The sequence below is a fragment of the Notamacropus eugenii genome, chromosome 6, assembly GCF_028372415.1.
Source record: "Notamacropus eugenii isolate mMacEug1 chromosome 6, mMacEug1.pri_v2, whole genome shotgun sequence".
Classification (NCBI taxonomy): domain Eukaryota; kingdom Metazoa; phylum Chordata; class Mammalia; order Diprotodontia; family Macropodidae; genus Notamacropus; species Notamacropus eugenii.
The window spans coordinates 314,950,170-314,975,935 of record NC_092877.1 but is presented as its reverse complement, the minus strand read 5'-3'; the positions used below and the strand labels follow the sequence as shown (position 1 = coordinate 314,975,935).

The 25,766-nt window shown below is 41.2% G+C and overlaps 1 protein-coding gene and 1 long non-coding RNA gene across 2 annotated transcripts in view; both read right to left on the bottom strand.

Annotated features, from left to right (window-relative positions):
* Positions 1 to 599: 599 nt before the first annotated feature.
* Positions 600 to 25,766, bottom strand: part of IGFBP2 (insulin like growth factor binding protein 2) — a 40,205-nt gene continuing 15,038 nt past the window's right edge. Inside the window, exons 2-4 of the mRNA XM_072617654.1 lie at positions 2,860 to 3,077; positions 1,529 to 1,669; positions 600 to 1,140 (exon numbers count right to left, since the gene is read on the bottom strand). Coding sequence (XP_072473755.1) covers positions 979 to 1,140; positions 1,529 to 1,669; positions 2,860 to 3,077 — 521 coding nt within the window. The 3' untranslated portion in view covers positions 600 to 978. The remainder of the gene's footprint in view (positions 1,141 to 1,528; positions 1,670 to 2,859; positions 3,078 to 25,766) is intronic.
* LOC140509768 (uncharacterized) overlaps positions 5,507 to 25,766 on the bottom strand; it is a 31,918-nt gene continuing 11,658 nt past the window's right edge. The window contains exon 3 of the long non-coding RNA XR_011968909.1: positions 5,507 to 24,017. This is a non-coding gene — a long non-coding RNA (uncharacterized lncRNA). The remainder of the gene's footprint in view (positions 24,018 to 25,766) is intronic.

Here is a 25,766-nt window from a genome sequence, read left to right as displayed (position 1 = left end):
CTCTCATTGAAAATCGGCTCATTCAGTCCTACCATCCAATTTCATCAGCTCACAGGACAGGCTCCCTTAGCCACACTGCCTCTGGACCACTGACACCCCAGATTCCCAATCCTTGGACTTCTTGATGAGAGTGGAATAGTTTTGTTTGTTTGATCGATTCTCTGGCTCTTAAAGTAATAAAACAAGAATTTAACTCTAACTTCAGTGTTTGAGGATTCCCATTTCCCATGTTCCTCAACTATCTCTTAATTCCGCATTTTCCTTTCACAGACAACTTCTTGTTTTTTAAGTCCTTGAACTCTCTCTTCTCTTTTTGGCAAAGCAGGAAGAAAGCGAGAATTATGGGACCTTTATTTAGAGCAGAGAGTCATCTTTCCATAGGTCATAGGCAAAATGGGACTGGAGGTCAGTATCGAGTAGTCCACAGAAAAGGGAGGGAGATAAGTTTCTTGGAGCTGATATGGTTTGATCTCAACTGGAGAGGTTATACAATTTCAGAAAAATTCCTGCCCCAATCCTCCTCCTCAGAGATTGGTCCCACTTTGCCATGTTTACACACAGCCTCTGCTCTCCGCATCCCAGAAATGTTCAAGACACAGTTTGTTTGTGTTTTTTATTCCTTCCTTTAATCTTAGGTGAAAGAGACACAGGGTTCAAAAATAAAAACCTCCTCCCCTTCCCAGACCTTCACTGGCTTCCACACACCCAGCCACCTCCTTCTCTCCCCAACAAGGGAAGAGAGAAGGGGACAGGGAGTCGGCATTTCATGCAGGAAAGGGGGAAAGTAGGGTATATGCCAAGCAAGGTGCTGGTCTCTTTCCAAATATAAATACACGTGTCAAAACTTGTGGAAGAACCACCACCACCACCATCACCACCACCAGCACTCCCACCCTCCCAGCCACTCTCCTCTCTCTGCTGATGTTTGGGGAGGAAGGTTGAGGAGAAGGTGGCATCAGGGTACTAGTGGGCTCCAGATTACTGCATTCGCTGAGCATGTGCCCCCCGAGCCTCCTGCTCCGTGTAGAACAGATGGCACTCAGGATCTCCTCGGATAGTGGGAGCCCCCTGGATCAGCTTGCCAGTATGGGGATTCACACACCAGCATTCTCCACGCTGACCATTCAGAGACATCTTGCACTGGGGAGAGAAAAGAGGAGAGGGTGGGGTATAGAGGAGGTCATCACCCTCAGCATCATCCATTAAGAGTTAAGCCAGCTCTTGGATCACTAGCTCTCTGAGGCTTAGCCCAGTGGTCAATAAGTTCAGTCTCCTCCCCCGTTGATTCACCAAGTCTTTTCAACTGCATGTTGTTAACAAGGAACATCGTGAGCAGATATAACTTTGGGGTGAGGTTGAGAGGTAGGAGGAAGGCAGGCTAGGACAAGTCAGGATTACTGTATTTATAGATCTATATCTTCCCATCAAACGTCTTGGCTTTGAAAGTGTCCAGTTGGATGGAAAATGGTCACCTCTATCCTACTTTTCTATCCCACCTCAAATACCCTGAGGCCAGGTGCCCACTTGCCTGTTTGAGGTTGTAGAGACCTTGCTTGTCACAATTGGGGATGTGCAGGGAGTAGAGATGCTCCAAGGGACCACGCTCATCTGGGAGGCGCATGGTAGAAATCCGCTCCAGGACCTGGTCCAGCTCCTGCTGGCAGGGGGTCTATGCAGGGCCAAGAGGTAAAGAGAGGAAGTTCAGAGAAGAGACAGAAAAAGAAGGTTGGGGGTGGGATGTTGCCTGCTGACCGACAAGGAGGGGAGCTAACTCCCACACAGCAGAGGAGGGGACAAACTTGCTTTCTCTCTCTCCTCCCTGGCACTGCCACAGCTCTGGGGAAAGGCTTTGGTGGGCTTGAGAAGGGTTCAGTGGCTTGGAAAAAACCATTTGCAGGAAGAAAGTACAACTAAAGGGTGGGAATGGCTGACTAGCACGTCTACATCTGTTGCATCGAACAGTGGAAAGAAGGCTGGAGATGGAGTCAGAACTCAGTTCTTTGACCCCTGCCTTGGGCATGTGCTAGTTCATGTGACTCTAGACAAATCACTTACCCTAAGCCTCAGGTTCCACATCTGGGTATAACAACAGGAATATTGTGAGGATCAGATGAGATAACATATGTAAAGCTCTTTGCAAACTTTTAAGTACAATACCTATGTTTTTGTTGTTTTTCAGTCATCATCATCCAGGGCAGCCCAAGTTTCATTCCCCCTTACCCCGTAAGATCCCACCATATTCCTAGACTGGGAGCAACAGGGTTGTGGAGGTAGACCCTAAAGGAGGTTCAGATCTGAATTTATTTATACAAATATAGAAGTATGAATATATATACACGCACATATATGTGTATGTATGCATACATGTATATTTATCTATTTATCTTTCTCTGGTCTAATCTCAAAGTCTAATAAGAAATGGAAAGGAACATAGATTTAGAGCCAGAAAGAATGTCACAGGTATTCTGGTCCAACCTTCTCATTTTACATGCAAGAAAACTGAGAACCAGAGAGACTGAGACCCCAAATCACACAAGTAGCAAATAGCTGATACAGGATCTGAACGCAGTTTCTGATTCCTTTTCTTTGCATATAGCAATGGACTTTGGATGAGTACATTATCATCCTCATCATACAGAAAAGATAACTGAGGCTCAGAGAGTGATTTGCCCAAGGTCACACTGGTACTAAATGACAAAGAATTAGAACCTTAGGTCTCCTAGAACAACGCCATTGCCACAATTCTCTTGTCAGTTCCACCATCCATGTGCAAAGAAATTGAGTGTTGTCTACATATACAGATTCTCATCAATATGCGATTCACCTCTCCCACCCATCCCTCTCTCCCTCTCCTCTGACCCTGGTAGGAGGTGGGCGCAGTTTCTTTGTGTCTTCATGGATATGGTGATGCATGTTGACTTTGCCCAGCTGTCGATGCTGCCCTATGACCTTCTCCCGTATCACTGCTAACTCCTTCATGCCAGACTTGTGAGGCTTCCGGCCCCCACCACCTAGCATGCTCACTGTCCCATCCACGTGGTTCTCTGCCAGTCCACCATCTGAGTCATCAATGGTATCTAGAGGAAAGACAACAGAAAAATGTGACTGCCAGTTTTCCAAACTTGATTCCCAAAGTTCATATGTATGTAATTCTTTAAACGTTGTACAAGTCTCCATCCTCTAGTTTCTGGCATTTGATCTAGCCTTTCACTTGGAGCCTGCGAAGTTATTTTCATTTCACATTTTGATAATTGTATTTCAGTATAATTGGTCCTTTGTAATTTTATATATTTTAGTTTATGCATTTAAAAACAATATTATGCAAAGGAATCCATAGGCTTCACCAGACAGCCAAAAACTGTCCATGGCATTAAAAAAAGGTTAAGAACCCTGGTCTACGCAGATTAGGGGGAAAGGGAAAGAGAGGGTATCCTTTTCTTAAAGTTCTCTGGAGAAAGCCATTCCGGCGTTTTTCAAATGTCAAAATCAAAAAGTTTCACCTCGTGTCTCACTTAGATATACTTTTCTTGCTATAACCTAATTAGTTAAGCCCAGTCTATGTCTGTCCTGAAAAGTAAAGATAATCCATTTCTAGGTTCCCTTCTTCAAAGCCCTCAGTAGAATGCCAAATAATGGAATCATGATGTTTCTCCTAGTTATAGAATATGCAAGATGGAGAGGGGAAGGCTACGCCTGAGAGATGTGGGAACAGGTAAAGCTCACTGCCTCAACGGCAGCCACGGTGGTCTTCTCTGGATTTCAGAACACAAATAATGAGGGTGAAGAAGACAGAGACTCAAGGATGAAAGATTTCTAATGGGGGGATAACCAAGGACCAGAATTACTTGTTCTTGCTGGTAGAAGTCTCCTGGGGGGCTCTGGGAGAAGCAAAGAGGGGAGGAAACTCAAAACGATTAGAGTTGGCAAGGACCTCTAATGTCCTTTCCTCCACCACCCTGAGGGAAGGAGGACCCTACCATGAGTTCTGAGAGATGTTGTGATTTCCCCTCTTCTTAAAGAACTCCCTTACTGTACAATTTTCTAAACTCTTTCTCTCTTTTCCAGTGTCTCCTAACCTTTGAGATCAGCATTGATGCTTTTGTCTAACTGAAACACTTCCTGTTCCAATTCAGTCAGTAAATAACACAGATGGAGTACCCTCCCTATTCTCTGAGGTGCCATTAACTAATTAATCCAAGGGGAAGTAAGTTTTTTTATAGCAAAGGGGGTGACAATATAAAACAATTTCCTTTCATAGAATTCACTTTAAATATATTATCTCACTAGAACTTCCTAACAACCCTGCCAGGAAGTTACCAGAGTAATTCTAATTCCCAATTTTAAGGATGATCAAATGGAGGCTTAGAAAGGTGATTTTTGCCTACATTTGTCTTTGCCAAATGACTTGCCTACAGTCATGCAGCTAAAATGCACCAGAGATGGAACTTTAAGCCGGCACTTCCTAAATCCAAGACTCTAACCACTAGATCGCATTGTCTCTTTTTTTTCTGAGTAAGAATTGTAGATCAGTCTTTGGGGTAACAGCCATATAGTGACTTGGACTCTAAAAAACTCCCCAATCATTTTTTCTCCAGTCTTAGAATGATATAGTACAGTCAAGCTTAAATAGAAACAGGGGTCATCAAATCACACAAAGGGATCCCTAAAGACATACAGTGATTTAGAAAACTACACATGAACATTATCTATGTTCTACTGTATTTTTTTTTACTTTGTCAAATATTTCTCAACTACATCTTCATCTTATTCAAGCAAAATTTGGGAGTGTTTGACACCTCTGGTATAGTGAACAGAGAGCTAGATTTGCACTCAAGAAGACGTGGGTTCAAAAGCTGCCCCTGAAACGTACTATGTATATTACCCTGAACAAATCACTTTATCCAAGGTCACCCTGTATGATTCTAAATTACGGAAAGTTTGCTTCTCCTGTGAAGGATGTTTCCACACTGGAAGTTATCCACACTGAAGATATCACAAATATAGACTTCCTTCCCAAAAATGGGGTGGGGGAACTCAGTTTTTTTTCCTTCCCCTTTTATAGTTTCCCTACATCCCCATCTTTCTGTCACATCCATTGCTCTCTCCTACGATACCTAAGTCCCCCCTTAAATCCAAATTCAGACAGCAAAGGGGGAAAAGGATTGATAACTGTGTTTTTAACCCATGTTATCATATCACCCAGACCACTGAGCCTGATCGAACCCAAAGGAACATTCTGACATTGTAGCATAGTTGTTTTTTCTCATTCTTGAATGTCACCCACCAACTGGTCAAGAATTGTGTAAGGAAACATCTTGAGGCTGAAGGAAAACTCCAAGAGCTAGCCACAGGAGTCACAGAATAGAACAGATTCTCCAAAGCAGTGCTCAACACTGAGCGAAGGAAATAACTGTGTGTGACTGTGTGTTCTGAGCCCTATCCCTCACTGGCCATGTGACTGTTGTGAGTAAATTCATCCCCTCCCTGTGTCCACATGTCTGTGCCTGCCTCTTCTCCAGTTACAGGGAAGGGGAAGGATGTGAAGAGCAGGGGGAGAGAGGGAGGTATATAAGAATCAAGGCAGCAGAGCATGGTAGAAATGCAACTAATTATCTGGAGAACCAGGTTCTGGTCCTGACCATGCCACTAGTCAGCTCTATAACCTTGCTCAGTTATCTTACTTGTAAAAGGAGGGGCTTGAGCAATAAGAAAATCTTTGGTATTCCACCATTATACTTTATACACCGTAGATGCCTAATAAATGTTTGTTCATTGACTGGCTAACAACTGAGTGAATTAATGAAATAATATCTTTCTGGATGGGGATCTTGGGGGGAACAATAAGGAAAGGATGAAAAAGATGGGGGAATGGAGAGGTATAAGCCTCATAGAAAGAGTATTCCTCCATTACAGCCTTCATTTTTATATTATTATTATTTAAAATGCCAGAATAAATATTTAATATCAATAACCAATTAAACTTAATTTGTAAATTTATTATTGAATAAAACTACTTTCATAAAATACCCTTATGCATAAAAGCATTTCTTAAAGTTTCCATCAGAATTCTCTCTGTATATTCATTCCCTTTCATTTTTCCTCTTATAGGGTCATCATCAAGACTTTTCTTCGACCTCTGTCCCTCAGTGAGGACAGAAACCCTTCACTGCCTCTGTCTTCACCTCTGGGGAAGCAATGAAAGGACCCCTCTCCTCCTTCCCTCTTAGTGTGCACTCTGGCTCCAAACTCCCAAGGCAGTCTAGAGTGAGGCAGAGCAAGATTTGACAGCAAGATATCTGCCAGAAGTAACTTGGGGAGTACATGCCCGAGCACAGCCCGAAAGGCCTCCATGCAAAGTGTGAGGAATAGAAGAGCCTAGCCCAGCCCCCTCCCATAGTCCAAACAGCAGGATGGGGAGAGAGGGAGCAAGTCAGGACTTTCCACCCAGAGCTGCTCTCCTGACAGGTCCCAACAAGAAGCCAAGTTTGGAAAAGGAATCAGCAACTCTTTTGCCCTTCCAGATACATCTTCTCTTTAGCCTTGTCTTTCCTCCTCAATCATCTCTCTTTATTGTCCCCACTGTGTATCTGAAAAATCTCTAGGTTTTAGCTCTTGACAAAGAATTTCTGAGAAAAAGACCTGGAATACAATGTGATGTGTGTGAGAGAAAAACAAAACAAAACACTAGCTAGAGAGTCAAAAGACCTCAATTGGAGTCATCCAATCAGTCACTTCTTAGCCATGTAACAAGGTAAGTCTCAGTTTCCTCATCTGCAAAATTGGAATTACTAGAGTAGTACTTTCCTATAACCCAATGCTATGACAAAAAGTATTTCGTGGATTGTAAAGTGTTCAATAAGAATTTTTTTTTACGTTTGGATTGGTGTCTTCTATTTTTATACCACTTTCATTTTAGGACATATCCTCTCCTATGTCCCCTACCCATTCATGTACCATAATTTGTTTAGTCATCCCCTCATTCTCAGTTTTTTGCTACCACAAAAAGTCCCACTATAAATATTTTGCACTCCTTGAGATATGTGCCTCATAGTGATATATCTGGGTCAAAGAATATAGATATTTTAGAAAATTCCTTAATCTAATTCCAAAAGGTTTTCCAGAATGGTTAAACCAATTTACAATTTCACCAATAGCATACTAATGTGCCTGTCTTTCCATAGCTCTCCAACATTGACTATGCCCATCTATTCTCATCTTTGCCAATTGACTGGCTATAAAAGTGTCAGGATGACAAAGATGTTTTGATTTGGAGTTCCCATGGTTACTGATTGGGAGTGATTGTTTAAATGATTTGTAATTCTTCTAAGAACTATTTGTTCAAATCCTTTGGCCACATACCCATTCAGGGATATTTGATGCAAAGGTCCCATCCCATTTCCCCGTCCACCCTCTTTCTTCCTAGAAGTCCCCAGTGGACAGTTTCTCTTCTCATCCTTGTTTTACTGATCTAGTTTATTTTTATGTTAAAGTTTTTCAATTTCATGCAACATTATGATCACCTCTTCTCCCATGTTTGATTAATAATTCTCATCCTAGACAGAGCTATTAAAGTTATTTGATCTGATTCTCTTCTTAAAAAAATAACACAACCTTTACGTTCAATTCATATGTCCATTTTCACCTGACTGGGATACATTGTGTAAGCTCTTGGTCTAAATATAATTGCTGCCAAATTGCTTCCTATTTTTTTTCTTTTTCCTTTAATTTAAAGTTTTTTATTGTGAACTTAGTGATCATCTTGTCCAGTTTTCTCAGAAATTTTTATCAAATAAGGAATTCTCCAAGAATTTATAATCCTAGGTTTACTAAAAAACAATTACTGAGTTTGATTATTTGCATTTCTTCCTTCCCTAATCTGTTTGACAGATTCACTTTTCTATTTTTAAACCAATTTGGTATGAAATATTGTCATTACTGACATTGACCTTGGTATGTAAAATTCAGCCTTCGTGTACAGAATGACCTCAGCGGGTTCTTGGACATTGCTGACAGATAGTGGAGCCCCAGTATAAGTGATTCATTTAATAATAGTAAATAATAATAGGAATGCTAATACCTTGCATTTAAAGCATTTTTCCATTCATTATGCAATTTTTGGGATTTTGGGGGCAATTTTTATGGCAACTTCACCTACTTAGACCTCCAAGAACAAAGAACAGAATGAAAAATTCAGTCAAGACAGATATCACAAAGTTCGTTTCATGATGCTCCCATACTTTATTCCTTTACGATCCCCTCAGACTATATATGGTTCTAGTACATCCAGTTTTCACATAGTTCCAAAATATTTGGGGCTCTAATTTCCTGTTCCTCCACAGATTAGAAAGAAGAAAATTAAACAGGAGAATGAGCTTCTCGAAGGCAGGGGCTATCTCTTACCTCTCATTTAATGCCTGGCACCTAGCACTGAACCTATTGTTCGATGCTCTGTTGTTTCAGCTGTGTCTGACTCTCCATCACCCCATTTGGGGTTTTCTTGGCCAATATACCAGAGTGACTTGCCATTCCTTCTCCTGGTCATTTTGTAGATGAGGAAACTGAGGCAAACAGGGTTAAGTGATTTGTTCAGGGTCACACAGCTAATCAGTGTCTGAGTCCAGATTGGAACTCAGATCTTCCTGACTCCGGACTTGGCACTCTATTCACTGTACCACCTGCTAGGTACCTACAGCACAGTGCCTAGCATTTAATAAATATTGACTGACTGACTGCTCAAGGTAGGATCTCTAGTATAAAAATGAGAAGAAAAAAATGACAAAAGACAGTGTGCTTCAGTGCCAAGACCACTGGTTTGGGGAATGAAAAGATCTGGATTTGAGTCCCAGTTCTCTAATTTACTACCTTTGTTACATGCCTTTGACTCACCCTCACTTCTTGGGGCTGTAGAATATGCTGTATATGATCTGAGTGCTTATAATATGCTAAGGTCTTTAAAGTTCTGTCAAGTTCTAAACAGGTGATCCAGTGATTCTGAAGCCACATATGACAGAATCTTCTTATAGGGTGTTATTAATTCCCTTCCATTGTATGTAAACCAGATTACCAATTGCTGCTAGACCTAAGTATTTCTTTCTTTTTTCTCCCCTTAGAGGAGATGTATGGCAGAAAGATATGAACCCCTTAGGATATGTGCTGAGTCTGAAGGTGAAGACTGGGATTCTCCCGCATCCCTTTTGCATAGGTTTCTACAACACAGAAATGACAAGTCAAAATTTGGTTCACAGCTCTCTAAACTCTAACTTCCTATGCCAGGGAAGGCTATATCTAGTATTGTAGCCAAGTATCATAATCAATCATGAAGGGACAGTGAGGAACAAACATGGAAAAGGAAGTCCCCCTACCAAACCCCAGCCAGTTACCAATGGTAGAAAGATGACAAAAAGCAGGAAGAGGAAGGACTGAGATGAGTAACTTTGGGAACTTCTGGGAATGAAATGCATAATATTAACTGAGATCAGCACATGACCTCAAACTCTATGCTCTTAAAACACTCCACAGCATAACCACAGCCTCATATAGGGAAATTCTAACTTACATTATGGTAGAGGAAGAAAGATTCTTACTTCCTCTGGGTATCATCAAGAGATGATCTCTGGAGGGCCAGATGGGGAGAACCTCAGGCTTTAGCTACTCTCTGAAAATTTCCCACCAGTGGCACCTCAAACTCACCCTCTATTATCCCTGCAGCAAAGGAAACCAGAGAGAGATGGGGTTAAAAGAGAAGAAAGATGGGGCTCAGAAGGGAGAAGAGGCAATAGGGGCGTTTGCCCCATCCTAGAAACAGGTATCTTTGTTGTTGTTTTGTAGAAAGAGCCTTTTGTGGGAAGTCCAGACACCTAGGTGCATGCTATATATGATCTGAGTACTTATAAAGTACTAAGCACAGCCCAGAAACATTTACTGCCTTTTAAATATTATGTGCTTTTAAGACTTTCTATCATTTCTTTTTCCCCAGTTTTCTCCCTGTATAAGTGAATCTATTCTCCTCCAGAAAGTTGGGTAAGACAAGAGATCATTAATGGCAAAGTAATCTATAATCTTTGGGAGATTCCTAGAAACTATGCAATAACCTTCAGAGGTCTCCTCTTATCCACTGCAAGAATCCCCCTCCACAAAGGAAAGCCTCTAGGTCTTCATTTCCTCAGGCATAACCTCAAAAATTTGGAAGGGACTCCAAGGTTAGTGAGCCCAATCACCCATCCAATAAGTAGAAAAGCTCTTCCATAGCATCTCTGACATATACAATAACCAATCTACAAGCATTTATTAAATATCTACTGTATGTTAGTCTCTGGCAAAAACAAAAGAGAGGTAGTCCCCAATGCCCAAAAGCTTCTTTTCTACTAGGAAATAATTGATATTCTATATATTTAAGATCATGAGATACCAGAATCCTAGATCAATGGTACTCAGTTAAGTGGAATGGAAACTCCTTGAGATCAGGATCTAAATCTGTGAAAAGTCAATTATTTTCTAATAAAATGTAAAGTCCTTGAGAGTGGGAACTGGCTTAATTTTGTATTTGTGTCCCTCAAATCTAAAACAATGCCTGGTACATAGTAGGTGTTTCCTGAGCTCTTTTTGAGATTGTTTTATGTATATATGAATTGCTTAATGTATATATTCTCATTTGATCCCCTTAACACTACTGTGAGTTATCTGTTATAGGTACTATTATCCCCATTTTACAGATGAAAAAACAGTTTCAGAAAGGTTAAATGATTTGCCCATGATCACACAATTAGAAAATGTCAGAGGTTAGATTGGAACCCAACCTCTATTTTGATTTCGAAGCCAGTGTCCATTTCATTACCCCACACTACCTCTGAACATCACTGACCTATGTGTATTTATCTAGCCTCTACTAGACAGTTTCCAGTGACAGGGCATTTCTTGCCTAACAAGGCAAACCCATTTTATCTTTGGGTAGTTCTAACTGTTAGGTAATTCATTTGTTAATCTGAATTCTGCCTCCCTATGGCTTCAACCCAGTGGTCCTAGTTCTTCTACCTAGAGAAACACAAAATAATCCTGATTCCTATTCCACTGGTCAAAAATCTGAACTGGTCCTAGCTTTAACATTTTCATCCCTCCTCCTCAGCCCCTCACCTCTACCCCACACATACATATACTTCTTATCTTTTCCACTGTAGGGATCCCCCATTCTTTCAGCAGATGTCCAAGACGTAATGTCTAGCCCCTTTGTTCTCCAAATTACTATCTCCTTGAGAGCCAGGACTATCTTTTGACTCTTTTTGTATCTCCAGCACTTAGCACAATTCCTGGCACACCGAAGGCACTTAATAAATGTTTATTGATTGATTCTCACGATAGTTTGTCAACGTCCCTTCAAAAATATGGTACCTGGAATGCTACATAGTATTCCGGATATAGCCTAACCAATGGGCAATAACACTTCCCTTGGTATGGATGCTCTATTTATGTCAATACAAGCTTAGAGAACATTAAATCTTTGGGCAATGACTCCACACTCTAGCCTCACATGTAGCTTGCTCTTCACTAAAGTCTTCCTCATGTGCTATTGAGTTAGCATCCCTCACCCTATATTGGTCTAGTTGATGTTTCTTTAATCTAAGTTCAGGAATTGACATTTATGCCAATTAAATTCCATCCAACTCTGCCAAAGTCCTGTATCAATATTTATCTAGCCATGATGTGGAAATTATTTTGGGTTCTTGAAAGATCTTCTAATTAAACACAAACTCTGGAGACTTCTACACCAAAGCAGAAAACCTATGAAGAGCCACACAATTACCATCCAAGAAGTAGCTTAGCTAAAGTCATTGAAGTTTATCGCCAGATGATCACCACAGCTAGTCAGAAAACTGCCTACTAAGGTATAGGGTGGCTGCAATCATTTTGCAGAAGCACCCACATCTATGAAATCATTGATCCTTTTCCAGTGCAAGAATATAATTTTCATTGAGTTAGGTTGCATTGTGGATAGAGAGCCAGGTCTGGAGTGAAGAAAACCTCAGTTCAAATCCAGCCTCAGACATTTACTAGCTGTGTGACCCTGGGCAAGTCACTTAAACTCTGTCTCAGTGTCCATATCTGTAAAATGGGGATAATAATAGCACCCTACTTTCTAGGGTTGTTATGAGGATTGGATGAGGTAATATATGTAAGAAGTGCTTAGAACAGAGTCTGGCACATCATAGGCACTATATAAATGCTATACACACACACACACATACACACACACACACACACACACACACACACACACACACACATATATAGCTGTTAGCTTCTTCCCATTATTCTACCTTGCAATGGCTTTGTTGAGTCTTAATTTTGCCAGTCAACTTAAAAGTTCAAACACATCTTCCTACACTACCTCTAGAGCCCTGAACTGAAGTAATAACCCAGTCTGTCAATGCAAGTGAGTTACTGTCATCCCAGAGCATGGGCTACATTGTTGGGACTTAGAGAGGATAACTTTTGCGCCTTATGTACTGGGAGTGCTCCAATAGGACCTCTTCATCTTTGGTGCTGCTGTCTCTGTCCTGCTGCAGGAAGTTTTCAGATTTTCCTACTACAAATTACTTAAGAAGGTCCATGAGAGGTTAGCATCATGGAATGAGAACAGAAGATTTACCATCATATCATCCTCAGACAGATGGTCTATTTTTCTGGTCTAAATTTCCCAAGGGGCAGCTAGGTAGCACAGCGGATAGAGCACTGGCTCTGGAGTCACGAGGACCTGACTTCAAATCCAGCCTCTGATACTTACTGGCTCTGTGACCCAAGGCATGTCACTTAGCTCTGTTTGCCTCAAGTTCCCTATCTGGAGATGGAGATAGCTGGAGAAGGAAATGGCAAACCGCTATGGTATCCTTACCAAGAAAATCCAAAATGAGGTCATGGAGAGTCAGCTATAACTGAAACAACTGAAAAAAAAATGGAAAGTTTTCCTATATTCAAGATTTCCGGATTATTTTCCCTCTCTTTTGTTTTAGACTGCAACTGCACAGTAGTTTGTTTCATACTATCTTTCTTAAACATTGGACCAAGTTCTTTTTCATGACTTCTACATGTACTAATATCTGTGGTGTGCATATTACAACAAATATGTGAAGTATGGGGTCTACATCCTAGTTCATTTAGAACATTCTCTGACAGCTCACAAATGCCCCCCTTTTTTCTTCTTACTTTCAATCAGTCCTGAACTGCTTACCAATTTGCTAAATAAGTTCATCTAACTTGTTTGAGATCCTTTTGGACTACATACCCCCAGGTAACCAACCATAAGTGCTTGACCATTTTTAGAGGGGGCCTATATCTCTTCAGGGATTTTTTCTAAGCATGTTTTCTTTAGGTTAATCTGCTTGTTCTAGTGAGAGATGAGTTAGAAGTTCCATTGGATTTATCCTTGCAGTATCTGAGACCCACTGGGAAGAAATTTTAAGTCTTTTGGTATAGAGACTTCAAGGAAATTTGCTGGGAGCTCCAAGAGAATTGCCTATGGAGACATTTTGGTATGTCCTTGTAGAAAGGAACATCTAAGAATTTTGGCTGGAGCCCAGTTAAATGACTTCTTGCATTTGCCATCAAGGGAACCACCATCTTCTCAGTAACCCAAGCTCACAACCAAGGTAAACTCCTGTCCTCTTCCCTTTATCTCACCTTGTTCCCACCTCCCCATAACAAATCTGTCACCAAGTCCTGTATATTTTACCTTCAGAACATGCCTCATAGCATTTCTCCCCTGACTTGCCACCACTCTCATCACTTTACACCTAGAGTACAGAAATAGCCTGCTTGGGAAGGGGAGGCATCTCCTTGCCACAAGCTTCTCCCTTCTCCAGAACATCCTCCACTCAGTTGTCAAAGTAATCTTCTTAAAGCATATTCTGATCATGTCACACACACACACACACACACACACACACACACCTTAACAAACTCCATTGGTTCCCAGTTACCCCCAGGATCAAAAATAAAATCATCCTTTTGGCATTCAAAGCCCTTCATAACCTGTTCACCACCCCCTCCTTCTCTACCTTTCTAGTTTTATTACAACTGGACCACACACATACAATTCTTCCATCCAGTAATACTGGCTTCTCCTTGATGTTCCTCCTATAAGACACTCCCTCTCTCCCATCTCCAGACATTTTCATTGACTGTCCCACATGCCTGGAATGCTCTCCCTCCTCATCTCTGCCTCCTGGCTTCCTTCAAGTCCCAGCTAAAACCACACCTGCCCTAGGAAGCTTTTCCCAAACATTCCTATTTCTAGTGTCTTCCCTCCATCAATTATATCCAGTCTTCCCTTTACACAGCTTTTTTGGTACCTATTTGTTGACGTTTTCTCCTCCACTGGATGAGCTCCTAGATGTAGATGTCTTTTGCCTTTCTGTGCATCCCAGCACTTAGCACAGTGCCTGGCACTTGGTAGATGTTTAATAAATGTTTAGTCACTGACTGATTGATGGCCTCAGGTAAGAGTTCTCACCCAGGACAGTTTGACTTCTCACCTGAAAGATGAGGGAATGACTTCCAGCTGACTCTAGGTCATTGATACACTTCTCTTTTTGAACTAGGAAGCTTGATTTTTTTTTTCTTTTTAAGCTAGTCTGTGATTAAACCCAAACTCTGTTCATGGTTCCAGAGTAGAGAATTTCTTTAGTGTGGAGAGGCAGACGGTAAAGTACCCCAGTCCCCCTTAGACCTGGTGCCAGCTTTGTTGAAGCATTTGGCAGTTGACTGAACTCTGAGTAGAACGAAAGAGAAAGAATGAGGATCCCAGCCCCACTTGGAACCATGGAGCTAATTCTGCTATACCAGCTCCAAGCCAAATGTGTTTGGTTTCCCAAATGAAGGGTAAGAAATGAGGTCCAGTCAATCTCAGGTACCTAATCCCTGTGGGGAGAGCCCCCTGTCTTCAGGGATTGCTATAAGGGACCAGGCTTTCCTTTGAAAAGGGATGCTTGATTTTTTTTTCCTTTTTCTTTCCTTAATGGTGTTAGTTAAGGGAATACCTTTTTGCAAGCACTAACATAGGTATTAAGCTATTATGATGTTGTAAAAAGATATTAGCTTGTTAAATTATACCACCATATATTTGAAAAAATATAAGTGTTAATTACCAGATTTGATTATGAACTGTGCCCCACAGACTTGTCCTGAAGCACTGGTAAAGGCATTTGCAATAGGTGATTGAGAACCTTGCCAAGTCACTTAAGACCTCCACAAGATTTAGGACTATGGATTTTCCCAAACATATTCCAGTGGATTTGCTGGGGACAGCAAATATCAAAACTGAGGGGAGACTTTAATGGTCAACTGAGTAAGTCAATCAAATTATTTCACTCTCTCTAAGGTAAGTGATCAAATGCCACACCAGTACCTTAACCAGGTAGAAATGACTGAAGACATCCTAGCTAAGTATGAAAAGTCCTTGATCATGTAAAAGTCTCTGACAAACCACTATATAAAGAAGAAGTGACATTGTACAGGAAGAGTGTTCAGACTGGCTGAGGAAATTTAATCACATTCTAGGGGTTGTCTCTAAAATATCAAGCTGGTTCAGGCCTAAAGAATATTCAAGAGATCCTAGCAAGTCAGGATAGAACTTTCCAGAAAAGCCCCTGAGGGGAAACTGTTTAGGTGAGAAGAGTACGTTGCCCTAATCTTTGATACTAGGTCTCCTTTCTTCTCACCTGGACCAGAGAAGGATCTCATGAGCTTCACCCACCTGCACTGAGAGCCAAGAATGAGGCAGATTCAAAGATTTCCAAAGTGTCCATCAGAAAAAGACCAGTCCACATCTATGGGGAATATCTTGAGGACTTCTGCAAAAGGGCAGGACCTGTGAGTTACCTCTTTGGAACACGTGCTCCCTAAGCTTGAGCCTACTTTCCCCTAGACTCTACATGTACCATGAGAGGGTATGTCACAGACTTTGGGGGAAATGTTTCTGACAAACTATTCTTACATATAACCTTAATAAATACCTCTTTCTAAAAACCACTTAAGTCTTACTCGTTGATAATCAACTAATAATCAAGGTGGGATGCACATGAATGGGGGCTCAAAAACCAGATAGTACTTGAAACCCTTCAGGAATAACCCTGGAACTTGAGGAAAAAACCATTAACCATTGCTCTGGGGTCCCAACTCATCTATTCAAGTGAATTTGGGACCGTCTCCTCAGAACACATGCTACATAAGTTAAAATGTCATCTATGCAGAAACAACCCTCATGATCACCCCAAACCCCAGATATGACATCCTCAACTGACCTCACCCCATGCAGCTTCCACCACCACCCCTGTCCCAGACAGTTTCTAACACGATCTCACTTTGTGGTGGGAGAAGAGAACAATTTTGGGAGACCTCAACACCTTTCCCAGTACTCATAAGACCCTCCCAGACAAGCAACTATCAAATTAAGAGATGACATAATCAGAGATGAGGATGGCTGAAAATCTGCTCACTCAACATGTTTTTTTTTTCCTTCTTGTCCTCCTTCAAATTACTGACAACTCTGGATATTGCAGTTTTAAAATTTTTAAAGCGCACCTAGGTAATTCTCACCATGAGCCATTTATAAATTTAGCTTTGGTGCCCTGTCTTCTGTGGATAATGTCTACTAGTATTTTCTTGTGTGTATTTCCTACCTTCTCACTCCAAGTTGTATGGGCGAAGAAATGAAAGGCCCACTCAATCCTTACTATGGTACTAGGGATTTTTTAAAGGGTCCTTCTCACCTACACCACAAGTCTGAATTATCTGTCTTAAAGTGAACTGCATTTAGTGTCTGCCCCTCTCTAAAGGGACCCCCAACTCATCACTACAAGGCTCCCAGGGACTACTGGTCAGACAAGAATCATTTTTGCATGGTATAGTATATGGTACTGTATACATAATGCCCTTTGTTGCTGTTCAGTCATTTCAGTTGTGTCAGTTTGTGATCCCATTTGGGGTTTTCTTGACAGACACTGAAGTGGTTTGCCATTTACTTCTCCAGGTCATTTTATAGATGAGGAAACTGAAGAAAATATGATTAAGTGATTTGTCCAGGATCACACGGCTAATAAATGTCTGAGGCTGGATTTGAACTAGTGAAGATGAGTCCTCCTGATTACAAGACTAGTGCTCTAAAAACTATGGCGCCACCTAGCTGCCCCAGAAGAGATTATTTCTAAGTCATCTTCCAGTTCTCGAACTAAGGATCTATGAAGAGTGGGTTTTTGTTCACCTTAAAATATTTTTTACTTTCTTTTATTTTTCATATCTTCATTATCATGTTATTATATATTTGTATTTATTTATTATTTATATTTAATTTATTTAACTATATTTTATATTGTTATTATATATTTTTTAAAATTTTCCTTTTCTTAGCCTTCTCCAGCCTCAGTTCTTTAGCTTTTCTACACAGACATTCCTATTCTAAGGAGATGGGGAGGGAGAGACTTCTATGAGTCACTGTAAACACTGGAAAGACAAATCAACCTACAGTGGTCAGGTTGCATTGTTTTTTCTTAGGCCTTAGTCAACAAATGAGTTCCCCAGTAATGCCACTATGGCCTGAGTCTACACAAAATACTCAACCCAAGTTGGCCAGAGCAGCCAGGCGCTCTGTTTCTCCCAGACCCCAATCATCAAGATGGTAAACTGAAGGGATAAATTTGTTCTACCACCACCATAATCACTTGCCAGAACAATTTTGACCTTACAAATCTGGAGTGGTTGGGTGGAGAATTTTACCCACAGAGTACAAATGACCACCCCAAGGTCACGAAGCCAAGGCACCATTTTAGACATACTACTCTTCAAATGAGTGCCTGCTGAAAACCAGTGTCATGACCCCTTTCTACATAGGACTCTACATAAATCATTTCTGCATAGAATAAAAGATTTGGCAAGGCTATGTATTACAGTAGAGAGAGCACTGGATTTAGAATCAAAAGTCTGTATTTGAAACTTGGCTCCATTACTCACTATCTATATGACCTGGGGCAAGTCATTTTTCTCCTTGGCATCAATGTCCTGATTTGTAAAATGAGGAGACTGGACTAGGTGCCCTCTATGGCATCTGCGTTTATGATCTTTTCCCTCTCTTCTCCACTCCTGCAACCCTATCCAAAGCCACAAACATCCCCTTACCCAACATCCAGCTACTCATTTGAATAATAATCGTAATCTTCACGTCTCGCTTCTAGAACACTTTACTGTTTATTAGGTACTTTCTGCTTAACCCCAGGAGGGTTTGAATTGTTGTTGTTCAGTCATTTCAGGCATCCCTGACTCCCCATGACCCCTTTTGGGATTTTCTTGGCAAAGACACTTGAGTGTTTTGCCATTTCCTTCTCCAGTTCATTTCAAAGATGAGGAAACTGAGGTCAATTACGGGTAAGTGACTTGCCCGGGGTCACATAGCTAGTAAGTGTCTGAGGCTGGATTCAAACTCATGAATATGAGTCTTTCTGACTCCATCCATTGTTCTACATAGTGCCAAGCATCATTACCACTATTTTATAGATGAAGAAACAGGATCACAGGTAAGTCACTTATTCATAGGCACACATCCGCTACTAGGACTCAAATTCATATCTTGAGTTTCTAATTCTAATATTTTCGCTTGTGGCTTTGTGTGGTTTTGGCAACAGAGATACTAAGGGTCCTCCAAAGATGGCTTTTGTTTCCTGTGTCTTCCCCCTCCCTTTATCTCCCTAAGCATTCCTAAGAACCTTGGGGAACATCCAGTAAATCCTGTAGCCAGTGACCAGCCCAAATGACAAAAGGATGCTCACAGATGCTGGGAGGAATGTATGGAGTTTTAAGGAAGTTGAATTTAGAAAGGCTTGATCTGCCCTAAGGGTCAAGAGTCAGGTAAAGGGAAGATGAAGTAATCCAGTTATTTGAGTGTGCTGGTCACAGGGAACTTCTTATCGTTACCCCCAGAGTAGTATTTGCTTCCCACCTTTCACATGACAGACAGGTTGGTGGTATCCTATTCTGAGATTCCTCATTAACTCTGGGCTGGAGGACAAATTTGCTCCCAACCTCATGGAGGGCTCCTGTCCTCAAGAGCATGTTCTGTTCTATCATCCTTTACTGATTCCCTCTCCCACAGTCAACATGAATGCCAACAGAATCTGGGAATTTCTTGAAGTAAGGAGGACCAGTGTACAATCCGAGAAGCAGATGGCACAGTGCAGGAGTGATGGCCTTGGAGTTAGGGAACCTAGGTTCAGATCTCAACACTGCCACTGGCCCAAGCCAACTTAACAACTTGAGGCCTTGGTTTCCCTAACCGTCAAAGGAAGAGTTTGGAGAGATAACCTCTAAGGTCCCTTCTAGATCAAATTCTATGACCTAACTCCTCCTGGCACTGATAACTGAGGCATTTCTTTTTTGGATCAGACCCTAGTACCAAAGTCTAATGTCTAGCTCCAAACTCCATATTGTATCTAGACTGGTTAGATCAGATTCTTTCACTCAGAGAGTAGAAAGATAGGACATATGCAAAAAGATAACTAGAATGACTGATGAGTATCCATGAGTATTGCAGCCTCTGCTTCTGAAGACATTCGACCAATCCTAGGGTTTAGTTTTATCTGGCTTAACTCCTCAATCATGCATTCAAAGGTACTTGAGGTATACATAACCTGGGCTAGCCCATCAATAAGAGGTTCCAGCTCCCTTCCTCTGCTCTAATATAAAACATCAGAGCCCTTAACCTCTTTCCAACACCCAGGACAGGTGTGATGCTAAGATAAGTAGTCCCTGGATTCCAGTTACAAGCATCATTTCATATCTCTGAGCTGCTCCTTTTTTTATAAGGGATAAAGTCCACTAAGTTGACTAGTAAGCTATCAGTAAACCTTGTAGGGGGGCCAAAGAAGTGAAACTTGGTTTCTGTTCCTTGAAATTCCAGACCTGATTAACACAACATACCTGAACATATATGAAACTCTAGAGACTTAGAATTTGCTGTCTAGGAGAACTTGATTTGGCATCATATATATTAAATAACTACATGGTTTTTAACTTGACCTCAAGGCTGGTAAATGTCTGACAACTGGCTATTCACACTTCTCAGTTCAATTTGCATTATTAACATTTTTTCCCATAACTTTTTCAAGTCTAGGCCAAAGGTGTCAAAAGCAAATAAAAATTGGGTCACTTATACATAACAATAAGGATCCCTGTGAATATTGATTTAGTTTTTAAATGTCATGTTATCAATGTTTTATTGTATTTTTATTTATTTGAAATATTTCCCAATTATATTTTATTTTCTTCCAGCTTACACACTAGAGTGTTACTGGCCAGACCACATGTTCTGTTCAACACCTCTAGTCTTAGATGGTCAACAAAACCTTCAATTAAGCCCTGATTTGTAACATTTACCCAAATTCTGGTTCCAGCACAAGCCTGCATGCCTCCTATCTAGTTCCACTTACAGGAACCATAATTCCTTAACCTAAGAAAATGCAGGTATGGGGATTTTCATGAGTCTTCTGGTCACTTAAAAGATAACTATAATTGAGGATTTTTTTTTCTTTTCCTTTTTTCTTTTCACTAAGGAATGTTTGAGAAAATGTGGTCAAGGATAGACATAAAGTGTTACTTCCTGACCCAGAAAGAATCTGGAAGGAGATATTTAGTGAGACTATGAGACCTCTTCCGTTTACGAACAGAAGAGATGCCCACATGAGAAGAGTTTGTAATGACATCTGTACAACCCTAAGATCCAAAATATAGAGTAGAAGGTGATGTCTCCATATTCCTATAACATAAATAGGGGCAGGGGAAAATATTCCCATCTTCCAGATGCCAAAACTGAGGCCAGAAATCTGATTGAAATAAGGGAATAAAGGAGACAAAATAAATGTGAGGTTACAAAAAGCTCTCCACAAATTAGCCAAGATTGCCCTATGATAGATGTAATCTTACTCTTCCAGTCATTTTTATCCTGACGTATCGTCTAAAAGAAAGAATGGTGACTGGTAATTCAGAGGCCTGAGTTCTACTCTTAACCCTATTGATAACTAGTTGAACGACTTTAAACAAGGATTCAGTCTCTCCATTTATCACATAAAGCATTAATCTTTTCCCACTCCATGTTATAAGACTACTTGGAACCCAAGATCCCGAATATGGAAATTCTCAAAAAGGGTTGGTCTACCCAATCCCAGTTTCACAACACCCCAGGATGTCTCCAATTACCTCAAATTATCCAATCAAGATTAATTTTAATAATTCGCTTTAATTTGCAAAATAAATATACGCAATTCCGGAGGGGAGGTGAACAGAGCTGAAGAGCTAGTATGGTGAAATCAGACAAACAACAGGGTGTCGCAACTCTGAAAAGCTGGGAATCTCCAAATTAGAGAAAGGCAAGGCTCATTTTCACAGCATTTATTTTGGCTCCCTTTTTCTTTCTTGCCCCTCAGAGAGGTATCATTGCCGGAAACTCCAGCTCTCCCACCTGGGGGCTGGGACCTTGGACTCAGCTTCACAAATGGAGCATACAGGGGTTTGGAGAGAAACATCCTCCCTCCAAGGACCCATGCATACTTCAGGGAGGAGAGTGAGATTGGTTATTTGATGCCTTTGGAGGCAGCCAGAACTCATTTCATTGTCAAAGAATCCTTGCACCAGAAAGGTTCTCTGGAGGCCATCCAGTCCAGCCTACTAATGCAGCATAGGAACAATTCAAACTATCCACTCCTGACCCTCCATGGATTTTTCAACCTACCCATCATTCCCCAGGACCCTGGCAAGATGGCCTATTGCCTAATGCAAACAGATGAAGTTTCTCCTCTGTTCTGTTTTCTTCTCTCCAGACTTTTTCCTCTAATTCCTCCATTAATGCCTATTTACAAATTGGCATGTGTTAAATTTTTTTGGTAAATTTGTTTAAAAAAAATTCATACATGTCGATTGTATATTTTCAAGGGACTTATTAATTTCATTGTTACTATTGTTAATGTTAATGTGTCTTCCCAGCATTCAGGTAGAACAATAAGAAATAGGGACATAGTCCTCTCTTTTCTAAATGGACAAACTGGTGTCCTGGGCCATGAAGGGAAAGATCAAAGGGAAAATGAATAATAAGCAGAATTCAGTTTCTTGATTCTACACCCAGGTTCAAGGACATTCAGATAACATGGTCATCTTGGATTTTAACTTCTTGTGAATAATCAAGATGATGAAAGAGAAAGAGAGAGGGCAGGGCAAGGAGTAGCTTATAAATTGATTTGTACATGGGGTTGGAGACCATAGTTAAGCTCACCAGCCACTAGAAAAATGCTTTCCATGATTGAGAGAATTCAAAGACATGGTCACTTTGACCACCCCCAGTGGAACAGCTGGGGCAACCAGACTCTGGCTTGTGACTGATAACCTCAATAACATAGATTGTTGATTCAGGTCAATGGGCCGGGAGGCAATCCATAAAAAGTGGGGTGGAAAGGAGGAAAGAGATCTTTTTATTCATTGGCTAATGAAACCAGAGATACTCAGATTTACTGAGTGACTAACATTGCTTTTTTATCATTCCCCAACTTTAAAAAAAATACTCACCCAGTGACAGCAGATAAAACCCAGTCACCCTCAAATTCTAAATTGTGCATGTTAGAATGTGCAAGAGTGTGACTAGATATATGGTTAAGTTTGATCTGGCATCCAGGGCAAATTCCAAACTGGTTAATGACATTCTCCTAGCCCTTATCCCCCTTGCTGATACATACTCTATTCCGAACCACCCCCATCTCCTGCTATTCCCCCAGTGCTTTCTCTATAGAGTCTTGATGATACCCTTTAGTCTGTCCCCCTTAGAACTCAGCCCATATCTAGAAAATATTTCTGGAGTCATTCTCAATCATTTCCCTACTGTGTGGTAACCATACTTACAAGAGAGATGAGAAAGGGGAGGAAGGAAGGACAAATTAACTAGGAGGGACTGACTCTGGCTCCCCCCTTTTATCTTTCATTGCCTTCCATTTCCAAGGGTTGGACCCTCAAATATCTCCTTTTCCTCATCCCACGGAATTATTTCTGTCTTAGCTGGATCCTAGATTTCAATTCTGCAATGTACTGCAAATATTTTCAAGATCCATTTATCAAATCTAAGGAAAACCCTAATCTGCTGATAGGCCTCTTTTTCAGGCAGATATGGGACTGTACAGATATATACCTTTATTGCTAGCCTCAGGTTTCAAAGGAAGTTGTATAAGAGCTAACTGCAATTCATGACCATCAGCCCCTTTAGACATCAGATCATTAGTCACTAGACATTTATGGCAAGGCATCTTAAGATCCAGCATCTCCTTATGGTGTTTGATATGGGGCAAGTCATTTTACTTCTCCAGACCTCAGTTTCCTCATCTGGGAAATGTAGGGGTTGAGCTAAATGATACCTAAGCCCCCTCCCAGCTGTCAGTCTAAATCCTAAGTACAGGGCCTTGCACAAGTGCTGAACTGAAATGAATCCTATAATTCCTTTGCCTCATCAGTTAAGCTGCTGTTCAGTCTTTTCAGTCATGTCTGACTTTCTGTGACCCCATTTGGGGTTTTCTTGGCAAAGATAGTGGAGAAGTTTGCCGTTTCCTTCCCCAGCTCATTTTATAGATAAGGAACTGAGGCAAACAGGGTTAAGTGGCCTGCCCAAGGTTACACAGATACTAAGTGTCTGAAGTCAGATCTGAACTCATGAAGATGAGTCTTCCTGATTCTAAGCCTAGAGCTCTGTCCACTGTACCATCTGGTCTTATGGAAAGTACCTTTGGCTGAGGATCAGAAGGACCTGGTTTTTGTATTGGTTTTGCCACTGATACAAGGTATGACCCTAAACAAGGCAATGCATTTTCGGGTACCTATTGTCTCATCCAACAAATAAGGGGGTTAGAAGAGATGACCTCTAAAGACACTCTCTCAAGTAAAATTCTACAAAATCGATGTGTTCACTGTTGTCCACCGAGTCTAGCTGGATCATCTTCTGTCTTGGTTTCCTAGAAAGTAATTATCTGAAATTATACTTCAGCGTGTTCTTTGAAAGGGTCAAATACATACATTCACTCATATTATACATACGTATATGATTCACTTACACTCACTCATGGATATGCGCTCCAAGTTCAGACTTGCACAGTCAAACCTATACATTCATGTACAAACACCTAGAAAGAAGAAAGCCCTCGCTGGCCCATACTCTACTGAAGCTCTAAAGAGTCTATTTATCTCACTGTAATCCCAGTCACCCCCTTAGCAAGTTAAATATGCCAACCATCTCAGGAGCCTCCCTGCCTGGGTGCTCTCCAGATGACTGCTCTATAAACACCAGAGTCATTCCTGGAATTGGAAGGCACGGAGGTGGGGGTAGGGGGTGCTCGGGCAGGGGTTAGGAAAGGGGTGGAGATTGGGTCATTTGGGAAAACAAAAATAAGCTGGCTCTGCCAAGGTCTTGTCTAGCTTTGTGGGCCTCCTCTGCCCTTGAAATGCTAGGAGAGATTAATATTAAGATGGTAAATGGCGCTATCAGCTACAAAGCTTTTCAAAGAATGGGAAGGTAGGGCAGGGAGGGAGGGAGATTTTCCCTGACATTCAGCTCTTGTTAAAGTAAAGCTCTCCAGGAAAACTGGCAAGGTGACCTGTGTGCTAGAGCATTGAGCTGGTGGGCGGTTGGGACCTTTGGTGTCTTGACCCAACATGCTGCCCACGCTCTGTGTGTGACCTTGGGGAAGGCTTACTTGCCACCTCTATCCTACTCCCTCCACCCCCTTCATCCACCTCTCCATCTGTCAAATGGGCAAAGGGGGTGTGTCCCCTCTTGGCTAAAGAGGGTGATCCCTCTTGTGCCCTCACTTCCCGAACACCAAACCTTATGAGGTCCCTGGAAATTAAAGGATAAAACATCCAATCTCGCTGTTTTAAAAGGTGAATACTAAGCCTGAACTGGGCGAATCAGGACGGAGCAGGTTAAAGCAGACACGTCCTCCTTTCTTTATTCTAAGTCCCACATCAGGGTGATAGTTGTGAGGCTAGTCTTCTGTGACTTCCTAGGGGCTGGGGGAAACTGAGGAAATGAGATCAAAGTAAAGCCCCAGTTGGAACAGGAGGACTAAGTCATTGAACCTAGGAAGAAAAATGAGGAAAAGAGATTGTGATTTAGGGTGAGTGGAGAAGGGAAAGCTGTGGGATCGATCAATCTCTATGCATCACCAACTATCACTGAGTGCAGAGTGAATAGTCCGAAAGGGAGGATTTTACAGCAGTTCATGGCTAACTCTGCTCCAGTTCCACAGTAGGCAGGAGAGGAAATGGGTTTAAACACAAGCAAAGGAAATCCAGGTTAGACATGACAAAAGAATTTCATGCCAAGAATCAGAAACAGTATTGGAGAAAGAAGGGAAATCTTTCTCCAAGAGTCCTTGACAAGTAGGACTGACAATCTGCGTGGGATAGTATAGGAAGTACCCTTCATGAAAACCGACAGACCTTTGGTGGTACCTTATAGCCTCATGACACTATAAAAATGCAAATAAAATATTACATTCTAATTAATATACTAATAATTTCCAATGCTTTTTAGAGACAGTGTGGTGTAGTAGATGGAGGTCTGGACTTTAAGGCAGAAAAACCTGAGTTCTAATCCTAATCCTGATACTACCTGTGTGACTATACATTGCTCTAAGCCTCAATTTCTTCATCTGTAAAATCAGCATTATCAAATAATATTATAAAATAAATCAATATATATA